This window comes from Pithys albifrons, chromosome 2 (assembly GCF_047495875.1).
Source record: "Pithys albifrons albifrons isolate INPA30051 chromosome 2, PitAlb_v1, whole genome shotgun sequence".
Classification (NCBI taxonomy): Eukaryota; Metazoa; Chordata; class Aves; order Passeriformes; family Thamnophilidae; genus Pithys; species Pithys albifrons.
Window position 1 is genome coordinate 32092298 of NC_092459.1, and position 24097 is coordinate 32116394.

The following is a 24097-nucleotide window of genomic DNA, read 5'->3' on the forward strand; positions in this document are numbered from 1 at the left end:
GGGAAGTTTGTAAGTGATATCAAACTAAATTTTTTAATGCCAACCTTAAATTCTTGTGAAAGGAGGGATGGTGTATCCTTTCAAACATTACTTGCTTGATGAATGACAGTTTTGAAATCATACATAAAGAGTAAGCAGTGGGGTTTTACACAGTGCAGATGAGAAATGGGAGGATTAAAAGTTTTCAAAAATGACAATAATTCAGATATTAAAATAGAAGAAGCTGAAATAGGGTCTGTCAAAAATATAACTTGTTTAATGTAATGCTATAGACAAAATGACACTTTATGAAATGAAAGTAAGCAGAAGTCACTTGAAATTTTTAAATATTAGGAAGAAATATACTAACAATATGAACTTCATATGGTGGTGCATTTGCCCAATGCCTGCATTTTCAAATATCCTGAAACAGTGGCAGAAATCTGAATTTCTTTGCAAAGCAATTGCTCTAGTTCTAATCCTTTCACTAATATTACAGGAAAGAAATTGTATTGGAGTTCAGAATGGAGTCCAAAAGGAGAAATGAGTTCAGGGATTTCAGGAGTGTTTGCAAAGTTCAGAATTCATAAAGGGAAAAGGAGGGGAACAATCAAGATGATAGTCTTGAAAAGGACAGATGACATTAATTCTGGAAGACAAGCAAAAGAAGCACAATAAAGTAAATGTTGATGGAAGCTCTGATATAAAACTGGCTCTACCCTTGACTTACTAGCTTTGGTAGTTGTGCAGACTGAGAGAATTATATACATGAAAATATTCACAATTTGTATTTAAAAATGCAAGAAGACTATATCTGGAAAATATATTCTGTTGTTGAGAGGTATTATTCTATGTCACTGAGGCTTTTCCACGAGTATTTTGTTACAAAAATTTGCTTCATTTGTTTTTAATTATGTTGAAACTTTTCTGGACTTTGAAATGCTTTTGCTTCATTGAAAACACAATTTCTGAAGAATAAGATTAAGAATAAAACACAATTAAAACTTTAAAGGCTGTTCTTAATTTATTGCTCAGGTTCGTAAGATCTACATTGCTGTATGGGTGCCAGATTTTACAAGTGAGCACATTTTACAATTCAACAGACTTAAGAATGACCTTCTATGTTTGACTTTTTGAAAATCATGATGTTTGCAATAATTTGCTGTGCAAATGCTGTTGTTGGTGCTTTGGTTTTATCATGTGCTGTAACCGCTAAGTATTCAGTTTGTTGGAAAAGCTGATTCAGACTTAGCAGAGCAAAGCATTTGAGCTGGTTGGAACCTCTGAGGGTTTCATTTTCGTAGCTGGGAAATCGTGAGAGACCCATTGCTCATGTTTCTCCTGTGAGTCTTCACCCTTGAATATTAAGAAGATAAAATTCCTCAGAAGTGCTTATTATTTGTAGCAAGAGAATTGAAAATTAGGATTTTCACCTCCAAAATGTGGGTATTTATGTTTTAAACTGAGGAAAGCCAGAGTTGTTCATTCCAGTCATCCCGGCACTGAGAGATGTCACAGAATGGGCAAGTCCTGGAGCCAGGATATGACATTAGGGAAGTGGGAGAAGGTTTGATCTTCAATATGAGACAGATAGATTAAAGATGCTGCTGTGCAGATAACCATGCTGATAGTCAAGTGTGTTACAGAGATATAAACTGTTGAGCATTTCCACACCACAAAAGTATTTTTATACTTTCCTTTTCTCACTCTATCACTTTTGTCATATGGGAGATTTTAGTACTGGTTCTTTGCAGTTCTTTAGCTGCACAGTTTTTAGGTATTCCTCAGTGGCTCTCTTGATTTAAGACATGCTCTACAGTGGCGTCTACCAGCATGTATTAATTTATTGCCCTGTATGAAAAATACTCACTTCACTATGTAGGCAATCATCAGGATGACCAGGGTTCATGGTTATTGTGTGCACCCTGTATACATTTTTGTATGTTCTGTATGACTCAAGTAACTTAAGTTTAATGTTGATAACTTTTTATATAAAGAGGACTTAATTTTTGGTTTGGTTGTTGCTTGACTGTACAATTGCCTGGGCCAGGGTATCTGAAAGAACTGGCAAGTTTTGGTGCCATGAGGTTTCTCTGCAGTCACAAAGCAGAAGTGTCAGTCACACAGAGCCCCTGGGATCTGCCGTGCCCCCAGGGGGACCTGTCTTCTCCCTCAAACTGTGAGGAGGCTTCAGACAACTAGCTGAAACCAGATGCTGGCTCTAAAATAGCCAACTGAGGTTAGAACTTGCCCACTTTGTTGGACAGATTTCAGACATTTTGTTGACAAAACAGTTTCAAATTAAATATTTTACTGTCCAAGACGCATTTTGAAATTCTTTCAGGTAATACTCAGCTGCGGTTGCTGCCATTTCCCTCTGGGTAGTACAGTAACGCAAATTTATTCAGTGGTTTCTGAGGAACAAAATCTGCTTTTAGGTATCTCAAACCTGCCAAACTGGGGGTTCAGTGCTTGCTTTGTGACTTGAGGGACTGAATTGTGCTGCCCAAGGTTGGAAGGTGATTACTGTGCTATTCCTGCCTGCTCAGTGGAGGGGAGGGCTCTGATTCCTCAGAGAGATGTCAGAGATGCCCCTTTGACTGTGGGGGCTCCACCCTGAGGAGCTTTTCCAGTCACTGCAGCGGTTCACTTACTTCTTGAAATGTGTCCAGAGTGAGGTGGAAGTTCTGGGTCTGGAAGTTGCCTAGGGAATTTAAAGAAGGTGTTTGGCTTGAATTCAGAAAAAAAACATGGAAGAGGGCCCAAAAATGATTTTATTGAAGCAAGCTTTTGATGAGTGGAATGGATGACTTTTCTCAGGGGCTCATTTCCAGACCAGCGGATGAAGCAGACTGGTCACTGTATTTGAATTAATTGAATTACAATAAATATAACGTAAAGTCTGTTGTCTCAGCTTTTACAGTCTTTGACTAGATGTCACAGAAATGTGAATGTTTGATGATGTGTATGCATAACTCCTTCGATGGCCAAAATACCTGTGGAGCTGAACTGTGTCCTGCTCGAGGGCAACAAAACCAAGCCAGGGAGTTGTTTTACAAATGAATTTTTTCTGGCTTTTTTTTGCTGTTTAGTGGGCTGTAACATGTTCAATCAGTATAATAAGTAAGAGAATTTAGTGCATTAATATGTTTTGTACTGTTTCTTTCAAAAAAGAATTCAGACCTAACCCTTTGTATTGTTTATTGCTGTCATCTCTGACTTAAGTCTGAGAGTTTTCAGTAAAAGTGGAAAGCATTTCACAGCTCACAGGGCTGGAGTTTTTAATCTCTATGCAATATTAACTTCTTTTTTGACAATTCTGAACCAGTCCTTTTATTTATATTGTGCAAAGAGTTCAGAATGGTAATTAGTGAGAGTGAAAGAACTCAGTGTGTTTTTCTATAAGAATATTAATAACAATTATGAAATATATTCCAGAGAAGATGTGTGTTATTGCCTCATTAATTAGTGTATTTCTTTGCATACTAGAAGACAATGGATTACCTCTAATTCTCTTTATGTATAGACCAAGCGTATTTGCCAATTATCACCATTTCACATAAGTGTAACCTTCACTTTCTTTAAACACAGTATAAGATGATTACAATTTGAGTTAATTGCTTCCATGGGCCCTGGTGTGTTGTAAGACTACAGCTTTTAAATCTGAAAGCCATTCTCATGCTGATTTCATAGCATGAGATTTTACAGTAAATTAGAGAATGTAAATACAGAACTTAAATCCAAGACTATAAATTAAAATATAGTCTTTCAATACTAAATTGATATGTTTATGATGTATTGCTTTTTAAAACATTAATAAATTTCATTCTAAAGATCAGAAAGGCATTTAACATATGAGGTTTTTTCTTTAGAGCTAATACTAATAATTTTTGATTTTAAAAAATCACTCTTTCCCATATGTAAAAATTAGGATGATAATTATGGTATTGTAGGTGGAACTCTGTATGTTTAATTTTTTAATATTTCAACTTTTATTTTTTACACCTAAAGGAAAAAATTTTCTTTCTACAGCTGTTCATAGGTTTTATAGTCAAAACCAGTTTTGAGTAGTGAATGGAAATTTAATTGGACTACATTTGTACTTTTGCCAAATATTTTAATAAAGTCGGTGCAAAAATGCATTAGAGTATAATATAATTATAAAAATATACAAAATTTAAAATTAAGTGCAGTCATCTTATTTTAAAACAATTTACTGGATGTGAATAGTCTGTTAGCTGAAGCTGAAACACAGGTGGAGTTTGATCTCAGTGTACAAAATCTTTGGAACAATTTAAACATATGTGTAAATGAATTATTTTAACATTCAATTTTTATAATATAATTTCTCTGAATCATGAAACCTCAGACCTAAGATGTTCCAGCAGAGAGGCAGAAATACTGGTTACAGTGAAATCCAAAAAACATACAAGAAACAGTATGAGTCCAAAGACAACTCACGTGGTGTTCTTGCAGAAATTTAAGGGGAAGAAAAAAAGGGCAGAAAACCCCACTCCTTAAATCCTACATTATAATGTGAGAGGTCCATGCTTTTGTTGGACAGCTGAGATGGATGAATTGTATTTTAAGGTTGGCTGCTGCTCTGGATAGAGTCAAACTCACACTATTCAGTATTGTCACAGAAAAAAAGCTATCTGCAGGCCCAAGTTTCGATAATTAAATCCTGGAAGGCCCCTTGGGTGGTTAGCATTGACTGGTGTTATTCCAGAGAAACAAGCATTGCATTTCATTTATGAAATACTCAAATAGAAATATTATGTATCTGTCCTTTGGCCTAACATAGTCTCAATATTTTTCTTGAAGATGAACTGTAAAAGATGTGCAGACTCTTATATTTGAGTATGTCTGCAAGCCGTGGCTAGATCCAAGACGTTAGTGGTAGGGAAAGAAGAAGACAAAAATCGCTGAGGACCTGGAGGAGGAATAAGTAAATAATCCAATTCCACAGTTTGGAGGCTGCTTGTAGTTAGTGCCCCTTGTATTCACTTGTGCTCCCTCTTTGCTCTTCAGTGACACTGTGACTTTTGGATGTCACAAGGAGAATCCTAGTCTTTCTAATTTTACCCCTCTTTGTGGCTTATTAGTGAAGTTTTGTATTCATGTGAGTACTTAAAAAAACTAGTCTTTCTTGTTTGTTTGTTTTGGTTTTTTTTTTATTTGCTTGTTGTAGAATAGCTGCAGCTCCTCTACCTGGTTCCAAACGTCAGATTTTTGCTGGCCTGCATTGGAAATGCTTATTTGGCTGTAAATAAGAACTATTGAGTACAAAAACTTAACACTGAGTATTCTTTTGTATACTGTCGGTGTCAAGTTCAAGTCTGTGGTATATGCATATATCTGAGTCAACCACAACGTATTTTGATATTGATGGAATTAACGTGATTATACACTAATAAATATATTAATGGAGTTATGCTCTATTCGGTCCCAAAGGACAGAAATGAGAGAAAATGTCTGTGAAATATGAGTTGTAACACTGTATATTGCTATGTCTTGAGTCAGAAAATTGTTCCAGAATGATCCAGGTAAGCAGTTTATTTTCAGAATGTAGTGAGAATGTGTCAGATGAGCAAGGAACCTGGCAAGTAATACAGAAGAAGCAATCCATTCAAAACTGGAATTACGTCATCAATGGTGCATTTATAAGACCATTTTAACAACTTCCCTTAAGAGGACTCCTACCATTGTACTCAATGAGAAAACTGCAAACCACCAACTTGAATTTCAGCATGCTCTGGCCCTTGTGCTGCAGCAAACCTCAGCCATTGCTTGTTTGGTCACAGGGTCTTCTAGGCTGAAGTTGTTTATTAACCACTAAAAGCCAAGCTTTTCTTTCTTGGTACAATTTGTGGTAACTACTAAAATAAGTAGAAATGCCTTGAAAAATTATACACAGTTCAGAGAACGCTGCTTAAACCTCTATTTTTGTAGAGCATTGAAAATAATACTGATGTTATGATAGACAGGAAAGTGTGCAGTCAACAAACCCCATAATTTCTGGAGTATCTCTGAACTCAAACCATGAACATAATGTTATATGTGAACTTTATTTCCTGGTGCCTAATTTTTTTTTAACCAACAATAAAAGAATACATTTGAGAGCACATTTCTTGTCTTGTTCAAGAAAAAGTACAATGTTAAACACTTAAACTGGATCTTTAGCAATATAAACCCTTGTCTGTAGGATTCATTCTTATAGTTGTTAGCACAATTAGTTGACTGTATTTCCACCAGCTGACAAATGAAAAATCTCATCAAATACAGTGAGAAAAACAGTGAGAAAAACTCCATAATAACTTCTGTACCAGCTCGATTTTTCTCAACACTAGTTTTCTGTCTTCATAGCTCTGAATTCCTCCTGAAAGCATGAAATACTGGTTTCGTTCAGTTACTGTGTTTTGATGAAAACTTTTGTTAGGCTGATGTTTTCTGAAACTTAGTTTGTCACTGAATTTGCTGTGTTTTGTACAGCAAGTGTAGGTTGTGCCAGATTAACCAGACATATTAGATCCTGACTTTATAAAATCTTGTCAAGAGCTGCGAGGTATGTGATGTGGAGATTGCAGTATGTTGGACTCCTGAAAGTGTTAGCAAGTTGTAAGAGTAATGTTTTAAGAGTAGTGTTTCTTAAGACTTGGCTTGATCTTGCCACTCTTGGAGTTTCTTAGTTACAAACCACAGAATTTTTAAGTCATAAAATCAGTCTATTGCTGATACACAAAAATTAGACTCCTAAAAGGAACCTGGATGATACTGAGGGTCTCAGAAATAGAAACAGATTTGAGTCTAAGTTCCTACATGGCTAGGAACTAACAGCCTTTTTTAGCATAAGTTTATTGATGATTATTTGGGCAAAGGAGGAAGAGTTGGTGTATCAGTTACCTTCGGCTCAGTTGTGTATCCTGCAGCTGGATGAAAAGACAAGTGTGTTTGGAGAGGCCCTTACTGTAGAAATAGTAAGGACTTATTCTGTTGTGGGAGACAGTGGTATGATCTCATGTGGAATGTTGTATCTTAGTGTGGTCAACTAGTTTTTCTAAAAAACCATTGAAACCAGACGATGTGAGTGAGGAGCTACTGGGTCTAGCTGTGGAGAGCCTGCTGTATGAAAACCGCTTAACAGTGCCTGTCTTCTTCCCACTATCAAAATGGAGATACAGAGATGTAAGTCCTATTTATAAATTTACTGGGGAAATGAGCAAAGGGTAACCAGCAGAAGTAATTACTAAAGCAATGCTGGGGCAAAAATCATGTATGATTGAATTTGAAATGATTTGCTTGAAATTAGAGAAAGATACTTGTTATACAGGATTTTGGATAAAAATGCCAGTAACTGCATTATCACTACAGTACAGTACAGTCAAATATAAGCAATTTGTGGCAACAACTATGACTTTCTGTTATAACAGAGACAGGACTTCTAAGATGAGACTTTGCCAAGTCTTGTGTCCTTATACTTTCTTAGAAGTTTCTGAAAAAAACACCAAAACACCGTTAGCTGGACATGGCCTGGTGACCTGATTAGTGGGAGGAAATCAGACGCATGGGCTGGTGGGCACAGTAGTTTCCATGACTGGATAGCTGTTGTTTAAAAATGTGTTTTGGTTTTGCAGTTGCCCAGCTGGAAGAGCACGTCAGTGTCAGTGCACCTAATCCCTGACTGCTGCCATCAGTGATGCCTTTATGTGAGAGAAGTTCTGATTTGGGCAATTGTGAGTTTGGCCACCAGCAAAGGAAATGGGCCTAATTCTGAAACCCAATATGCTTTAAGAAAAAAATAGTTTGACGTAGGGGCCATTAATTCTCAAACAATCTTGCTTTAATATACTAGTTGCGAGGTTTTTTTTTTAGGTAGAGTAGAATTGCTGTTTACTAATTAGGTTCATAGAATCAGACCTTGTAAATAATAATTCCCATTTGTACTGTAGTCAAATTTTATATTTATTATATTGAATGCCATTTTTAGTGATAACTACTCCTGTAGAGTGCTGATAGGTTGAGGTCTATGAAAATTTTACTTTGTGAATAAACTGAGAAAGAATTTCTTAAAGTATTTACACAAAGGAAACATTTTTACTTTTACTGCTTAGGAGTCATATAGGAGGAAAAGAAAATCTCAGCTTGAACTGTATTGCAATTTCCTTTTTGCAATATTACCAATAGCTTATTTTTACATTTCATTCATGGCAGCTGTGTGTTGAGTGCTAACTCTGTGACTGAAAAGAAGAAAATTACGTGAGGTTCTTCATGGTAACTACAGCAGCTGTGTAGGTACTTTACTTTGTTTCTTCATTAAGAAGCTTCGGTATACAATTGATAATATTGGGGGAAGACATATATTAGGTTATGTAAAAGATTTATAGTTTTGACTGTAAAGCAGTAACTTCATTAGTGGAGTGAAAATTAAAATCTTAAAAACTATATGGTGTAAAAGTAAAGTTCACATAACCATTTCAAACATGAAATTTATTTAAGCAGTCAGTTCTAAAACATAGACCAAGTTAAATACTTGGGCTTAATCCAATTAAAACTTCAGTGAGACTCCTAGAATACAGTTAACCTGTATCGTTACATTTCTCTATTGTATAAAAATGATTCATTCTGTTACCTTTATTTCTGTTTGTAATGCTACTGGATATGTCACAGGTCCCATGCATTTGTTTTTATACATGCATTTCACGGACACTTCAAAATCAGGTCAATAATTTTGAATTGTTCGTTCTGGCATAAAGGTAAACTAAAAATTTCATAGCCTCTGAAATTTGTTTTTCCTCTTTTTCATTTTCAGGCCAGTTTTTAAATTAAGAGATGTAATGCTAACTCTTTATGGTTTAATTAAACGTTTTAAAATGAAAGTGTTTCATTAGAGGCACATTTCTTAATCACTTGGTGCAGTGAGTATTGATAGCTGCAAAAATTAATGAAGCATTAATTTCTTATTTTCTCAGAGGTCTTTTTATTTGGTTGGTTGGCAATTTTTCTTTACAATGAAATAGCAACATAGCCTGTTTGAATAGTAATTTAGGAAATGTAGTGAAAACCGATCAAAACTATAAAAATGCATCTCTCCCAGAAAGAAGAAAAGATAATTATTGTAAGAAATTTGGTAAAATAGTTATTTTATGCTTTTTAAGTCAGCTTGTACCCAAAAACTCACCAATATGATTCATTTAGTGTTCTGAGTATTTTTTGCATAAACCTTTATACTTTCTGTAAAACCTCATTACATTTCTCTCCATTCAATGTTTTACACTTTTTCTGCAAAATAAAAATTACCTTAATTATGTTCTTACCAGTCAGCTTTCATAACTGTTACTTTTGCCTTTATGTGAGAGAATATTATGTGAGTTTAAGCTTTGCACTAGAATTCTTCTACCTGTGGGTTTAAGTCATCAAGCAGCTTCCTATAAAATAAAGGCATAAATAAAATGACAGCTTGGTTTAAAGAATGCACTATAAAATTCCTTATAACTTTGTTTTAAGTAATCTAATAATTCCTTCGTACTCTGAGCCTCTTTTACAAAGATGATAATGTTAAAAAATGCTGTGGAAAAATATTAGGCAAGCACCAACCTTTTCATGGGAGGGCAGGATAGTTCCTTTGTATTTGTCTCTCCCTGGCTGTGTGGCCAAGCTGTGGGTTTGCCCTGGTGAAGGATTTGGTGACAGTCAGAGTGACAGCATCATTCTCACTATGCTGCCCCAAAATAGAAATGCTTTGATATAAAAAGGGAAATAGGCTGGTTTGAATTGTTTTAGTAACAGCAGCTGAAATTGCATTTCTTTTGAATTTCATTAGTGTATGTTGAGTGAAGTACTTCTGTTAGGATTTTGCTGAGCCAGATACATAGATTGACAAGGTTGTCTTTGCAAGGCTCTCCCAGCCGCCTCAACAGCTGTAAAAGTAAAAATACTGCTCACTGACTATTAAAACTCTTGGCAGCAAATCCTTCCAGTCACTTCAGGCAGCTGAGTGTAACCAGGAGATGCTTTTACAAAATACTTAAATATGTAATTAGAGAGGTAGGTGATGAATGATGATCTAAAAGTGTAAAGTCTGGTTGTATTGGTAGGTTATTTCTAGCTTTGTTATTAAAAGGTGTAGGATGTAATTAGGAGAATAATAATCTTCACTGAAAATCTGAACAAATGTTTGTTATATTGCTCATTCTTGTAGAAAAATGACCTATGATCTGCAAACATTTTTGCATCAGAATAATTTTATGCAGGCATTTTAGCTCCATTGGTTTACCTTGGATTATTCTCCCATGTTAATGTATGTGTAGCAGTTTGCAGGATCATTTACTGAACAGATGACTTAGTAATGCCAAGTAACTAAATAAAGCAGGAATCTTCAGGTACTCATGGGCCTGGGAAATCATTCTAACTGTGGGGCTTTGGGCATGCTTTTAGAAAATATGCGGGTCTCAGTGCAAATATTCATAACTGCCACTAAGAAAGTGCACAGGAAACTTGGAATATCATATAGAATAACATAATTTGTAGTGAATGTGCTCTATGGCAGTTTGCTGCTATACAGAAGAAGTTACTTCTACTTGAATAATTTTGTCATATCCTGGGTATATAATGTATAACATACATAATTTTTAGGAAAGGCCTGAGAGTGTGTCAGCTATAGCGCAGCAATAATTGCCTAGGAAAAGATAGTATTTCTAGTACTTGGGGTGAAAAGAAGGGTAGTGACCGTTTAGTGGATTATAGTTAATTATCAAAAATCTTACTTGCCAAAGAGGATTATTATAGTTCCCTTAAGGCAGTAGCATAATCTATCACCTGGAAATCCTCTTACATCCTCTTGGGTGTATCCGTCTTGTGTCATTTATTTTGTGGAGAAGAATTGTGCTAGCTGCACCTCATGCCCTAAATAAATTTACTTAATTTTTGTCAGTGTGTTATTCTGAATTGAATATATTTAAATTCTATTCCTAGACCCTGCCAGAGTGGATTTAAATTATGTAAAATTTTCATGGAAAGTCTTAGCCTTTTTGCATAAAACATAGGATAGATTGGGAAGAAGTGAAAATTGCTTTTTATTTGTTTGCCTCCTCTTGTGGGAAAGATAAGCTATTTGATACAAATAGAATGCTGGTTTATTTGGTTCTGTGAGTTTGTTTGTTTTGTTTTGTATTGTAAATACCTGAGGAACATGGTACTGATTTCTTTGTGCAATTGTAACACCAAGACAACTAAGCCACTGACCAAGGCTCTAATCCTGACAGCTTCAAGTCAGTGCTCTTGCTGTGAATGTTTGTTGGAATAGTTGTGTTGTTAACTTGATAAAGAAAATTTTGCAAACAATACCAATCTTGCATTGGGTTATTTAAGATTGTTCTGTTAATTTTTAAGCTCGCTGAAATAAAATTTGAAGGCAATCTTCAAACCCGTGCATGAATGAGGATTTTTGTTCATTTTATGTTAAAATACCTTATCTTTTATATAGCAAATTTGATTTCATCTATAAATACTGGTTTATGTGATTTATTACTATAAAGACAGTATTTGCCATTAATTGCTTTTTAATGATAACAAGCCAAGGAATTACACAGACTAGACTTTTTCTCCCTAAGTGCTTCTTTATTTTATGATTACTGAAGTATTTTGTAAGTAAACATATATTTCATTTTGCAATCATAAATAAATTTAGCAGTGAACTATTTTTTCTGTATTTCACAAGATATTAATTGTGTAAATGCAAAGAATTGGTAACAAATAAAATGAATCGTTACAGATCTATGCTAAGTTATAAATAAGTAGTTTTAAAGTGATTTAAAAAGGAAAACACTCTTTGATCGAAGTTAAACATTTACAACATATAACTGCAGAGTCCTCTGAGGAAAAGTTGTGTCACTGTTGTAACTATGAAGAAAAGATTTATCAAAATATTTTAAGATGAAAAGGGCTAAGCTGTTGGGAAAAAAGTGTTCCTTTAAAAAATACATATATATCTCCACACATATCTCACCTTGAAAATATCTCATGGGTGTATTATATACTACTTAGGTAGCTCATAGAAGTGACTGTTCATAAGAATGTGACATATATATAGTCAAAGCAAATTATGTTTAAAATGTGTAGCATTTGGTGCTTGCAGCTGTAAAGGAAGGTCCTGTACTACAATTGGGAAATATATGAAAATTGCAGATGCTTAACTTTTCTGTTATTGAAAAGAAAATTGTTCAAATTAAGCATTCTTTTTAAGCAGAAACCAAAGAAAAAGATTTTTAATCTTTAGTGTCAGCTTTATTGCATGAAATCCACCTTTTATAAAATTGGGTTTGATCTACTACCTGTTTGGAAAGCTTCTTATGAAAATCTTTATCTAAGCTATGAGACAAAAATTACATTTTGTTGTCAAAAAAGATTGTCATGTTCATTATTAACCTACAGTAGATTTCATCTTATTTTTACAGTAGTAGGTAATTTACAGTTGAAAATGCATAGGTGGAAGTAAGAGATAATATAAATGTAAAAATCATCAACAAAGTGATGTAGAATAAGTTTTCTTAACTGTTTAAGAGTCCCATACTTTAGTTTATAGCAACACCATAAATCAGAATAAGAATAACAGAACAGAAAGTGAAACTCTTATGTGGTAAGAGTTATGCTCTGAAAAGTTTTTCAAGCGTATATGTGGCTTTTAAGATTTCATAATCTATAGATGAGATGGTAAAATTCAGTATTCTCAGTGACAGAACTGACCACTACTTAATTAAACATTTGCAACTCATCACATGAGTTCCTGAGTATAAATTTTGTAGTTATTGTCAGCAAAAAAAAATGATTAGTCTTGCATGAAAAATGTTCCTGTGGTTTGCCTTGTGTAATGGACTTTAACCTTATGTGTGGTCTTTTTATTATAATAGTTATAGTACCAAAAAAATACTAAAACTTCTATCAAATTCTTCTTATTCATATTAGTCTTTAATATCAACCTTTTGTTTATCATGCTATGGAAAGTAGATCCCTGTACTGAAAAAGGAATTGTAAAATCAGTGTTCTCTTATAGCAGCCATTCTTGTAGCTGTTTATTTTTTGGGGTACTTGCAGTGTTGCAAAATAAGAGTGACCCCTGTGACAAAAAACGTTGCAAAAATAATTTATTTTAAAGGAAAGTTTTCTCACTTAGAAAGTATTCTACAGAACAGTATAAATTAAAAAGAAAATATTCCTTTTTACTGATATTAATCCATGCCAACTAGAGGGGGAAAGTGAAATAGACCCAAAAAATACGGAAGTAAAGAGAGTAATAGTGGGAAAGTATGAGTTTGAATTTGTCTGACTTGCTATGTATTAAATAGTCTCATTAACCAGTACTTACTTACCAAAGTGTTTGCAATTGGTTTGTGTACCGTAACTGTGGAACAATAGAGATTCACTTCAGAGGAAGGATGGTCTGGAGCAAAAAACTCTTTAACTATTTTCTTATTGGCCAGATGCCTAATTGCATCTAAGCTGTGGATTGGATTGCTTTTTTTTCCTGTACATTGCAGAAGGCTGAATAATATTTTCTTGCAGTAAGGTCCAAGAATAGATTTGTTTTTCTATCTTTATCCTTTTGTACAATCATATGTCTCTATAAATGTCTGCAATTCTCAGTTGCAAGTTTTACACTCAGAACCCTGATTTAGCAATGAGTACCTGAATCTCTGATAAGAGGAAAGGATACATTTAAATAAATATAAAATAATCTTGGATAGAATTTTCTATATTATCATACTAGAGTATTATAATTTGAGGAAATATAGGGAGTGTACCCAGTACTGGAGGTCACATTTCACATACGAACATGCAGCATTCATCAAGTCCTTGGTTTTGGCATCTACTCCAAAAATCAAGGCATGAGATTGATTTGAAGTGGTGTGTGGCATAAATTTGACTGATTGCTATGACTTTCAAGCACATATTTTCAGTGGGACTTGGGCTCTTAAGTAGTTTTGAGAAGTCCTCTTAAGTGTGTATTAAACATCAAATGTTGAGAGGAATTAGTGTGATCAATAGAACATAATAATGTATTATCCAGGAAGCTTTGAATGAAAATCAGGTAAATGAAGATAATTGCAAAGGTCATATTGAATAACTTAGGCTAGAATTTGTCATCTATAGTTAGGAAACAGACCAACAAAGCAATTTAATGTTTTGTCTGATTTTTCTATATTAAGAAAATTCGGATATATTAGACTTATAACTATATCTGTTGCCTTGTAAGCATTTTGTTTTCTAAGAAAACAATATTTTTTTACTTCAGTTGAGTTTTGGAAGTTATGGATACCCTACTGAATAAGTGTGACTTTTTCACACTGATTTTGAAAAGTGAACTTAAACCATTTTACACCAAGTAAAAATTCCCATGCCTACTACTCTGCTTCCAAAACCATTTAATTTTTAAGTTTTTTTCTAAGGTCTTTTCTTGAAAGATATCAGATTGTTTAAACAGTCTCTGAAATATCCAGGGACTTAGTGAAGGCTGTAAGTTTTCATTCTGTTATTGTGCAGTAGTGGTTTGGGCTAATACTAGCCCTTATATGCCCAAGTAATTTGGAGTAAATCCACTAATTTTTAAATTTTGATGTTCTATCAGTCTTTTAAATACTGTGGTTGGCTTGTTGTAGTAGGCTTGGACAATCGATATCTGCTATTTAGTCTTAAAAAGAGCTGGGAGTTCTGTATTTAATATTCTCTGTCATGTTTCTCTACAATGTGGCTGCACAGGTGCAAAAAATCTGGCACAGCAATATGTGCGGCAGATGGGGCAGTATCACATTTGGGATGAAGTGGACTCTTATTTTGCCTACGGTCTAACTTATTCCAGCAGGTGTGAACAAGAATATGTGAAAAATAGGCTGTTTGTTGGGCCGATAATTTGACTTCGCTTTTCCTGCATGAAAGGAAAGATTAGTTAGAAATACATCCATATACTATATAATTTTTTTTTTTGTATCAAGATATATATCTTGCTAACACTGATTTTTTAAGTGTGATGTCATCTAATGAAGAATGTTATCTCATTTGCTCAAAATAGAGTTGTTAAGTTAATGTCATCAAGCAGCCAGTTTCATATTCTGTAGCTTTGTGAAAAAGCTTGTTTTGATTTAGATTTAAAGGACACAGTTGAATGTATTGTCCCATAAATTAGAATTGGTTCCAGAGAGAAATCAAACACCCATGAACTGGTAAGTGTTACTAACTTTATTAGTTGGATTTTAAAAAAGCCTAGTAGTAATATACTGGGAGTATTGCAGTAAATATTTTCAATGAAACAAATGAACTTTTTCTCTTATCTGGGATGGTCTGTTTTCACAGAGCTGGTTACATGGTAAATCAGAAGTCTCTCCTAGGTAGTGTTCTTGTCTGGTACTTGGAACCACTAATGCAGGACTGGGAGGCTGTGGGTCTAGAATAAACTTGCATGTTTTTTGCTAATGCAACCTGACAGGTGGCCTGGGCAGTCTGTTTTGGCATGGTCCAAAAGCCATTGCCTTGTCTTACTGGTCAGTTACAGCATGGGTTCAAGGACTGCTTCACATAAAAAATACCCTTGCCAGAAGGTTGGAGTAGGACATCATGATCTACCTCATGGACATGTAAAAGATTTAATGCACTCCTCAGCTTTTTGTACTAATGTGAATCTGTCACTTTACAAAGAAAAGAGTGCCTGAAAGTGGAGGTCAAAAATTTATGTTTGCATATTTTTACCTCATATCTATTCAGACTGAAGTTTTTTAGGTGAATTAGTTCGCTAATAAATGTAATGACACTGCATGCAATCAGACATTTCTTGGACATTTTAATTTCGTCTTCCAGAAATATCTGCTTCACAATGTACTAATGTGACAGCTGGAGTGAAAAGGTTTCATTCTCGGTGCATTCCAAATACCTCCTATACTGCCAAATATCGTGATGTGTAGAAAGCACACTAAGTAGAGTTAGGCTGCCATGGACTGCAAGGCAACGTGCATTCAAAACAGTTCATCAGTCTGAGAAAATACTTAACACTTTTATGTAGAAAACTTTTAACTGTTCTCCTTGTGGGCCTGGTGGAAAAGGACCGGTAGATAATACTTCATCTTCCATTTGGCTGAGCCAAAGTACAGGGGAAGTTGGCCAGGATGTCTCACTTGCTGCAGTCCATAAAGGAGAGGCCAGGAGGCGACATATTTTGTCTCTTCATTTGTCTTCTTTGGAAAGCAAGATATGAGGGAAAAGGGAGCTGATAATTAGCATTAACATCAGTTCGATCTGGCAAAGTTATTTCTACATCTATTTCTTGCACATTGTTGCGGTCCATGCCATCAATCTGGTACTTGAGAGTGAGAAGATTGAAGCCCCACTATTTATCTGGTTATTAAGGCTGATAATGTTACAGGTTGCTTTCAGATTAGTATGGTATATTTGTAATATTTTGTGCCCTACTAGACCAAGTAATGAAAGTCTTGCAATCAGTATCAAATCTGTTTTCCTACCAGAACACAACTTCTGGGGTTTTGAGTAGAGCATGGATTTGATTCAAAGGTTGGTGATATGCAAATCCACTTGAGTTCAGATTCATAATTTTCATAACTGCTTAATGCTTAGACAGAGTCTTAATAATCTAAGTGTTCAAAGAAGTTTGAATATGATATGCAGGTATCCAACAAATAATGCACACTCTAAGATTATGTACTTTTTCCATATTTTTAAAAGTGGCACAGGAAAGAGCCTCTTACTCTTTTGTTCCTAAAATATTTGATTCTTGGCAGCACGTGTCTGGATGTATAGCAGATGTACTAAATATAACTTGCCTATGATTTAATGCAGCACACATGTAGAAAATGAAAATAACATTAATACAAGTTGTTATTCTAATATGTACCTTTGGGCAAAAGAAAGCACTATTCTGGTCTGGACTACTTATTCAGTGACATAAATAGAAGGTTTGAGTTTCCAGGACTGTCAGTTTGGCACAGTTCCTTTGACCTCATTTTGTGATGCAAGACTCCTGAAAATAATGGCCTCACTAACATTTATTCTGTATTTCTGTTAACAGGAGGAATGCTTTTTGAATTTAGAAGCTCCTATTTCAAGAGTGTGTGGCTATGATACTCCCTTCCCTCACATCTTTGAGCCTTTCTACATCCCAGACAAATGGAAATGCTATGATGCTCTTCGAAAAATGATTAACTACTGAGCAGTAGTACAGGTGAGAAATAACGTCTTATACTGACAGTTTACCTGTAAGGATTCTGACAGAAGAACTGCAAGGCTTGGTGGTACATTGCTACTCTTTTATTTAGTTTTATTTTATTTAATTCTTATTTTGGTAAGAATTGCCTTGTATGGCTTTGGGCCTTCAGTCTTAAAGGCGTCTGAATATTTTTAAGTACTGCCATTGAAGTCAGTGCTTAAAAGTAATTAACTGCCTAATCAATCTCAAAATTAAATGTCTTGAATCATGAGAAGTGAAAAGGATGTACAGTGAAAGGTGAAAGGAATACTAATGCAGAGAATATATTTTCATCTCTACTAAAATACTTAGAGTTACTTCATAGGCAAACCATAGTGTTAAATTTTACCATTTTTCACTCTTCAGGGTGACCTGTAATCCTGTGAGGTACTAATAACATCCAATTTACCCTGAATATTGGCTGTGCATTGCAAACATACACAGACCATTGAAAATACATGACGTATTTATAGTGTCTTACAGTTCTGTTTAAGTACAATTATAAGACTAATATCCAGTATTTATTCTAAAACTGGTTTTTCTTTACAATCTTTTATGTAATTTGATCATGCTTTTACATAGTACCGACAGTGTGGAGTAATATGTATTTCTACTACAACTCTGTTAATTGCAGTCTGTAACATCTTTTGTCCTGTTTCACTGCAATGTAATACTAAGTAGCATTTGCCTATGGGGTGACCAGCTAGGACTTAGTGTTGTGCATTGCTGTGGGAGAACTTCTTCTGTTTAATGACAGAAGTTTAAGAGTTCAGCAAATGCGTCAATGCACGTATTCTCTACTTCCTTAATTGAAGCAACTAGACTAGTTTTTTAGATATAGTCTTGGTGGATCTTGTACATCTGAACTAAAAAGAAAAGAAGAAAACAACAGGCTTGTTTTTCTTTGGAATAAGGAGAGTCTATAGAAGGCAGACAGGGGATTTTAAGCTGTTGACAGCAAAGACGGGAGGGCCAAGATGGACTCTGTATTAGGAATGCCATCTTCTATCTGTTTCACCTGTACATCAAACTGTGCATTAAATTTAGGGCCATGGATAGAAGGTTGTCAGTACCATAAAGCTAATATCCTTTATATGCATACTTTACTTTCAGGAGGTGTTTTTGCATTTCACTCTGTTTTTTTCTCTCAATAGCCAATGGTGAAGTGCCTGTATGAGAGATGGGAACACTACCAGTGAGGCAGTGTCTCCAAAAAATAATGTAGTTCCACTTTTATCAAAAATCACTTGTTATTGATATACCAGAGCATTTTATGGAATCACAGAATATGCAAAGTTGGAAGGGACACATCAGGATCATTGAGTCCAGCTCCTGCACAGGACACCCCACAAATCACACCATGTGCCTGAGAGTGTTATCCAAATACTTCTTGAACTCTGACAGACTTGGTGCTATGACCAGCCCTAAAGAGCCTGTTCCAGTGCTTAACCACCTTATGGTTGAAAAACCTTTCCCTGATATGCAACCTAAACTTCCCCCGTCTCAGCTTTATGCTATTTCCTTGAGTTCTGTCACAACAGTGAAGAGATCAGTGCCTGGTCCTCCACTTCCCCTCATGAGGATGTCGAAGACTGCAAATGAGGTCTCCCCTCAGTCTCCCCCATGTTAAATAAACCCAGTGTCCTCAGCCACTCCTCATACAGCTTCCCCTTCAGACCTTTCATCATCCTCGTGGCCCTCCTTTGGACACTCTCCAATAGCTTCATATCTTTCTTATATTGTGGTGCCCAAAACTGCACACAGTATTCAAGATCAGGCGGCACCAGTGCAGAGCAGAGCGGGACAATCACCTCCTTTGACCAGCTGGCGATGCTGTGCCTCATGCACCCTGTTTGCTTAGGATTAAAACTAAAACTCTTTTCTGATCTGTAATCTTTTTTGTGGAATAGGTAGTCAGTGCTCTCTTTTTCATCACAGTTGCCCTTGCCTTTTACCTGAGTTGAAGTAAACTGATTAAGGACTTATTTTCTTTTTTCTTTGGCACCTCTGTAACAAATGCAGGGAGGCTTTCCTAAAGGGAATGGATTGTATCTGCTCCTTACTGGGTCATGCTGGGTAGCCTCTGATCTGTTCCTTTTCAAAGGAAACCAAAGGACCAAATATTTTTACCTCTGTAAGAAAAGGGAGACAAACTGAAGACATTTGGTGATTCAGAGACTTACCTAACACCCTACACTTTCACAGAATGGTAAAGTGAGGGAGGTATGTGGGCCCTGGGATTGATTGCATTGAATTTGCACACAATCCAGTTTCCACATTGGAATTCCATGCGACCTGATCTAAAACGTGGAAAAGTCATCTGCATTCATACTTAAATTTCTCCTGTGGGCTGAACCACAGACAAATATCAGAGGAGGTTACTAGCCAGCTAAAAATGTGTATTTACTGTATCAAGAAGCAGGTTTATTAGAGATTGTCTGGAATACAGTGTAAATGCACAGAAAACTCTGCTTTCTGGTTTGTCTAACAAAACATCCAGATATTGGGGACCATAGCACCACGTCTTTCGGTTGGCATGACTAGATATTAGTGTCACAGAATGAGCTGCTCAAAGTTTTTTCTATGAGGGAATCCTAATATGCCTTGTCGTGAGGCACTTTTCAGGGGAGCATTCCCTTATTTTTCTGCGTGCTACACATGGGCCTTATGTGCTTAACACAGCAGTTGCAGTAGATCTCCATCCTGCTATTGACTCCACAGACTTTGCCTATAATGCATCACATTTCTGAGAAACTGAAGGATTACTTTACATTTACTTGTTTTTGTACTCATGCTAACATTTATGAATGACATGCCATTGGTACGGAGTGATGGGGTGAGTGTGTTCCAAACCACTTCATGTATAGGGAGACCAATTCTAAGAAGCAGTGTTGTAGTTTGTGTGGATTTGAGCACAGTCTTCTGGAAGTTAGAGAACTTTGGCCCCTTCTTGTCATACTGCTGGAGAGACAGAAGATGTGTTCCCTGTGGTGGAGTGTATGGTTGGCTTCTGAGTTACAGAAATCATGAAACTGGTGTTTCACCCCAGCTGGCAACTCAGACTTGCACAAACCACTTACTCATTTTCCCCCAGTGGGATGGGGAAGGGAATTGAAAAAGTGAAAAAAAATCATGAGTTGAAATAATGACAATTTAACAGGGAAAGCAGAAGCCACACATGGAAGCATAGCAAAACAAGGAATTCGTTCACCACTTCCCATGGACAGGCAGGTGTTCAGTCATCCCCAGGAGAGCAGGGTCCCATCATGCGTGACTGTGACTTGGGAAGACAAACGTCATCACTCCAAACATTCCTCCCTTCCTCCTTCTTTCCCTAAACTTTATATGCTGAGCCTACTATGTGGTATGGAATGTCCCTTTGTCAGTTGGGTTCAGCTGTCCCAGCTGTGTCTCTTCTCAATTCCTTGTGCACCCCTTGTCCTTACTCATGGGTGGTGTGGGGTGAGAAGCAGAAAAAGCCTTGATGCTGTGCAAGCACCATTCAACAGTAATGAAAACATCCCTTTGCTATTAGCACTGTTTTCAGCACAAATCCAAAACAGCTACTGTGAGGAATATTGACTATCATAACCAAAACTGACACAGCTCGCTAAGATGTTGCTTGGCTTGTCTTTCAAGTAATTTTTTTTAGATACAACCTGGTGACATGTCTGGCTGCCTTCCTCTGTTCTCTCTTGACAGCTTACTGAAATTTGCTTCATCTATGGCTTTAAGGCAGGCTGTGGGGAAAAAAGACATAAGAGGTAATTGTCAAATATATCAGTGGTATATGTCAGATTGCCCTTTCTAACATGCCTTGAAATCTCTGTAGTTTGACTGAGAAGCTACCTGAAATTTCATTTCATGAAATGTGCAGCAATGTGATTCACTCCCCTTGTTACTGGATAACACCAAATTTTGTGATATTTCATGTTCCAGCACTTCTTGAAAGTCGTCTTCAGACCTGGAAACAGCTTTTATATTAAAGCATGGACATGCCATCTCCAAACTTTTACCAGTAATAATATGCTTTTAAATTATTGGTGTGTCAAAATCTTTCTATCCTTAGTCACACAAGTGAGAATTTCTCACTTTACAAAGGAGAAATCTGTATCTTAACAAAATTCTCCCTGAAATGTATTTATGTGTGCACACAAATGTACCTCAAGCCAGAAAAGTTCTTCTTGGACACCTGAATTAATTTACTTCTTCTTGTATGAGGCTAATGAAGGGTTTCAAGCTGGATGCTGCAGTTAATAATTTCTAAAGTTAGCCTTATTATCTTAATGTACATTTGGTTTTATTCAACCTATGTTGACAGCATCTCACACATGGATACTTGCTTATCTTGAGATTGACAGTACAGATGGATTTCCTGCTCAAAGACAGTGTTTGTCAGTTCATCCTGTATACATCACCAATGAGACACGCAAGAGCAAAGTCTCTATCTTTCAGCAGTTTCTTAGTTATTAAAATTTGTAGCTATGTTAGCTATAAGAGAAATAGCTTCCAGGTAGGCAGCTGTGTTCCAGATAACTCTGTAGCTGGAAAACAGATAAAGATAAAAGAAGCAGTGAGATTAGGATGGATATACATTTCCTGTGTGAATGGAATGGTGTCTGTCTGTTCATTTGGGGGAGAGAAAAAAAACCCATAAGAAACAGAAGAAAGTAGCCCCCAAATTTTATAAAATACACTACCATGATGCACAAATATGTTAAGGGATGACTCTGGCATAGAAATGTCAGATAGCTAAATGCTTTTCTGTTATCTTTTGCAGCTTTTACTACCACATTTACGTATTTTATTTTCTTGTTGAAGTCTGAATTTTAAAGCTGTTCCTTGCCAGGTTACAGTTTACCTCCATAAGAGTGTGTGTTTATGAGAGATGTCATTACTGTTATAAATTTAGTCTCTAAAAATGCCAAGTTATCACACTGAACTTCACTGCAGAACTGTTTTATGGAAAGTTTAGTCTTGGTGCTTAAAGTTTAGATGATGTTAGGAGATGTCAGGTGGTTGATTTAAATTTATTGTTCTTTCCAAGCATGTATTTGAAGTTGATTGTGCTGGGAAAGTGGAAGGGACCTGGTAGGTACTTTGATTCATAATCGTTTCTTCCGTACACTCCTGGCTATTCATCAGGGCTTTATACAAGTTAACTTGAGGCACAAGAAAACTATAACTCCTCTCCCTGTTTGGTAAGTAAGGTATGAGAGACTGTGCAAGATCTTTTTCATCTGAAACCAACAACCAGTTTTTTTCCAACACAGAAACTGCAGATGTGGCAGACTGAACTGCCTACCTAATAATGCTCTGAATGTAACCCACTAGAATAAACAACCTCCAGAGGCTTGAGTAGGATGCAACATTCCTGGTTTATAATCTTTTCCTGCTGGATGACAAAAATCATGCAAATGGCCAGAGAATCTTGTCTTATTTACAACCAGTGAGTAGTCCAAATATAAGATCGCAGTCTATTAGGGCTGTGGGTCTGTTAGTATGGCTGCTGCAACTCTATATTTGCATTCAAATCTTGCTGAGAATTCATGCAAGATCAATAAGGAAATTACCTTTAAAAAACCACCTATAAACGGGAAAGGTATTGATTATGGATTTATTACAAGACGCCTTTTCACTGTAATAGTAGAATGGTAGTATGTCTAGTAGAGCTTTAGAAAAAAATATGTAATGCTTTGCTTAACATTTTAGAGTGGGATGGAAGACATTTCTTAAAATTTTTCTGTAAATGGCAATAATTAAAGTTGTGTTGACACTAGATATCAGTTGCTACATTTCTAACTTCTATGGCGCTACCTTTAAAAGTAGTATTTAAATAGTATAGTGTTAAATAGTATTTAATATAAAATGAGTATTTGTGTATAGTCCACATACCTTGAGGTTAAAACATGAGTTTAAAAAGTAAGGTTATCCTCTAGAGTGCTGTGTGTTGAAGGTGTGGTTATTACTTTCAGCCGTAAGATTTATCATTTATTTTGTCATCTTTTTCTGCAGAGATGAGAAGAACCACAGGGATATACAGAAGCTGCCTTCAAAACTATTGACACTTTATTCAGATCTTTTGCATTTGGAATTCACATAGCAGACTGTTTTCTTTTAACTCAGCTATCCTTAATATTCATCTTGGCTACTCTTCAGAAAGTTCAAATTTTCCTTAGTTACGAAATCAGTGATGGGCAGGTGATGGCTGTAATAAGTAGTTTCAGATGTATTTAAAGATATTCCAGATGTTGTATGAATGTTACACACTGCCATGCTTCACTAGGTTACATCTCAAGACTTCACTGTGTAAATATTAGAAGCAGGATTTTATTCAATAAAACATACTAAGCTCATGTTGTCTCTTAGTTTTGCTATTGTTTTGGAAAAACCCAAAGAAGTGATTTGATTGTGACAGTATTTTCAACAAAATAAACCTTAGACAGCCAGATCAATTTGTATAATGGAGACCTGCTTTAACTACTGGCCTTATCTGTCTTTCTACTGAGTGGCTTCATGCATAATAGTCCCTAATACTTGATTTTCCTTTCTGCAAGGGGAAACTCGATTTTTCTTGAGAAGGGAGGAGCGATTTTTTTGCTTTATTGCTAGAGGTGAGAGGCTTATTTGGTACATCCTTGCTGCAGTATCTTTGTTTAATTGTTTTTCCTCTAGATATGAAATGTGTCTGCTACTAAGCAGTTGTGAAAAAAGCAGTTCCCAGTCTTTTCTTGCTTTGCTCTCTGTACAAACCAGTCTCATGCTGTGTTGCTTCTTATTATATGGGGGAAGGAGCTGAGGGGTTGGGGAAATGTATACCAGTAGGCAGATAGTCACATTTCCCATGATTATTCAGGGGGATCTTCCAGGAAGAAA

General features: G+C 35.8%; 1 protein-coding gene across 3 annotated transcripts in view; it reads left to right on the forward strand.

Annotated features, from left to right (window-relative positions):
- BCKDHB (branched chain keto acid dehydrogenase E1 subunit beta) overlaps nt 1–23577 on the forward strand; it is a 118051-nt gene extending 94474 nt beyond the window's left edge. The window contains exons 10-12 of one of the 3 annotated variants that reach the window (XR_011697117.1): nt 17045–17197; nt 20924–20985; nt 23237–23577. Coding sequence is in view for 2 of the 3 variants with exons in the window: in XM_071548663.1 (XP_071404764.1) it covers nt 17045–17185 (141 nt within the window). In the remaining variant the exon portion in view is untranslated. Of the gene's footprint in view, nt 1–17044; nt 17198–20923; nt 20986–22494; nt 22514–23236 lie in introns of those variants that run through there. The other 2 variants (XM_071548663.1, XM_071548662.1) reach the window with 2 other exon arrangements.
- Nucleotides 23578–24097: the final 520 nt, after the last annotated feature.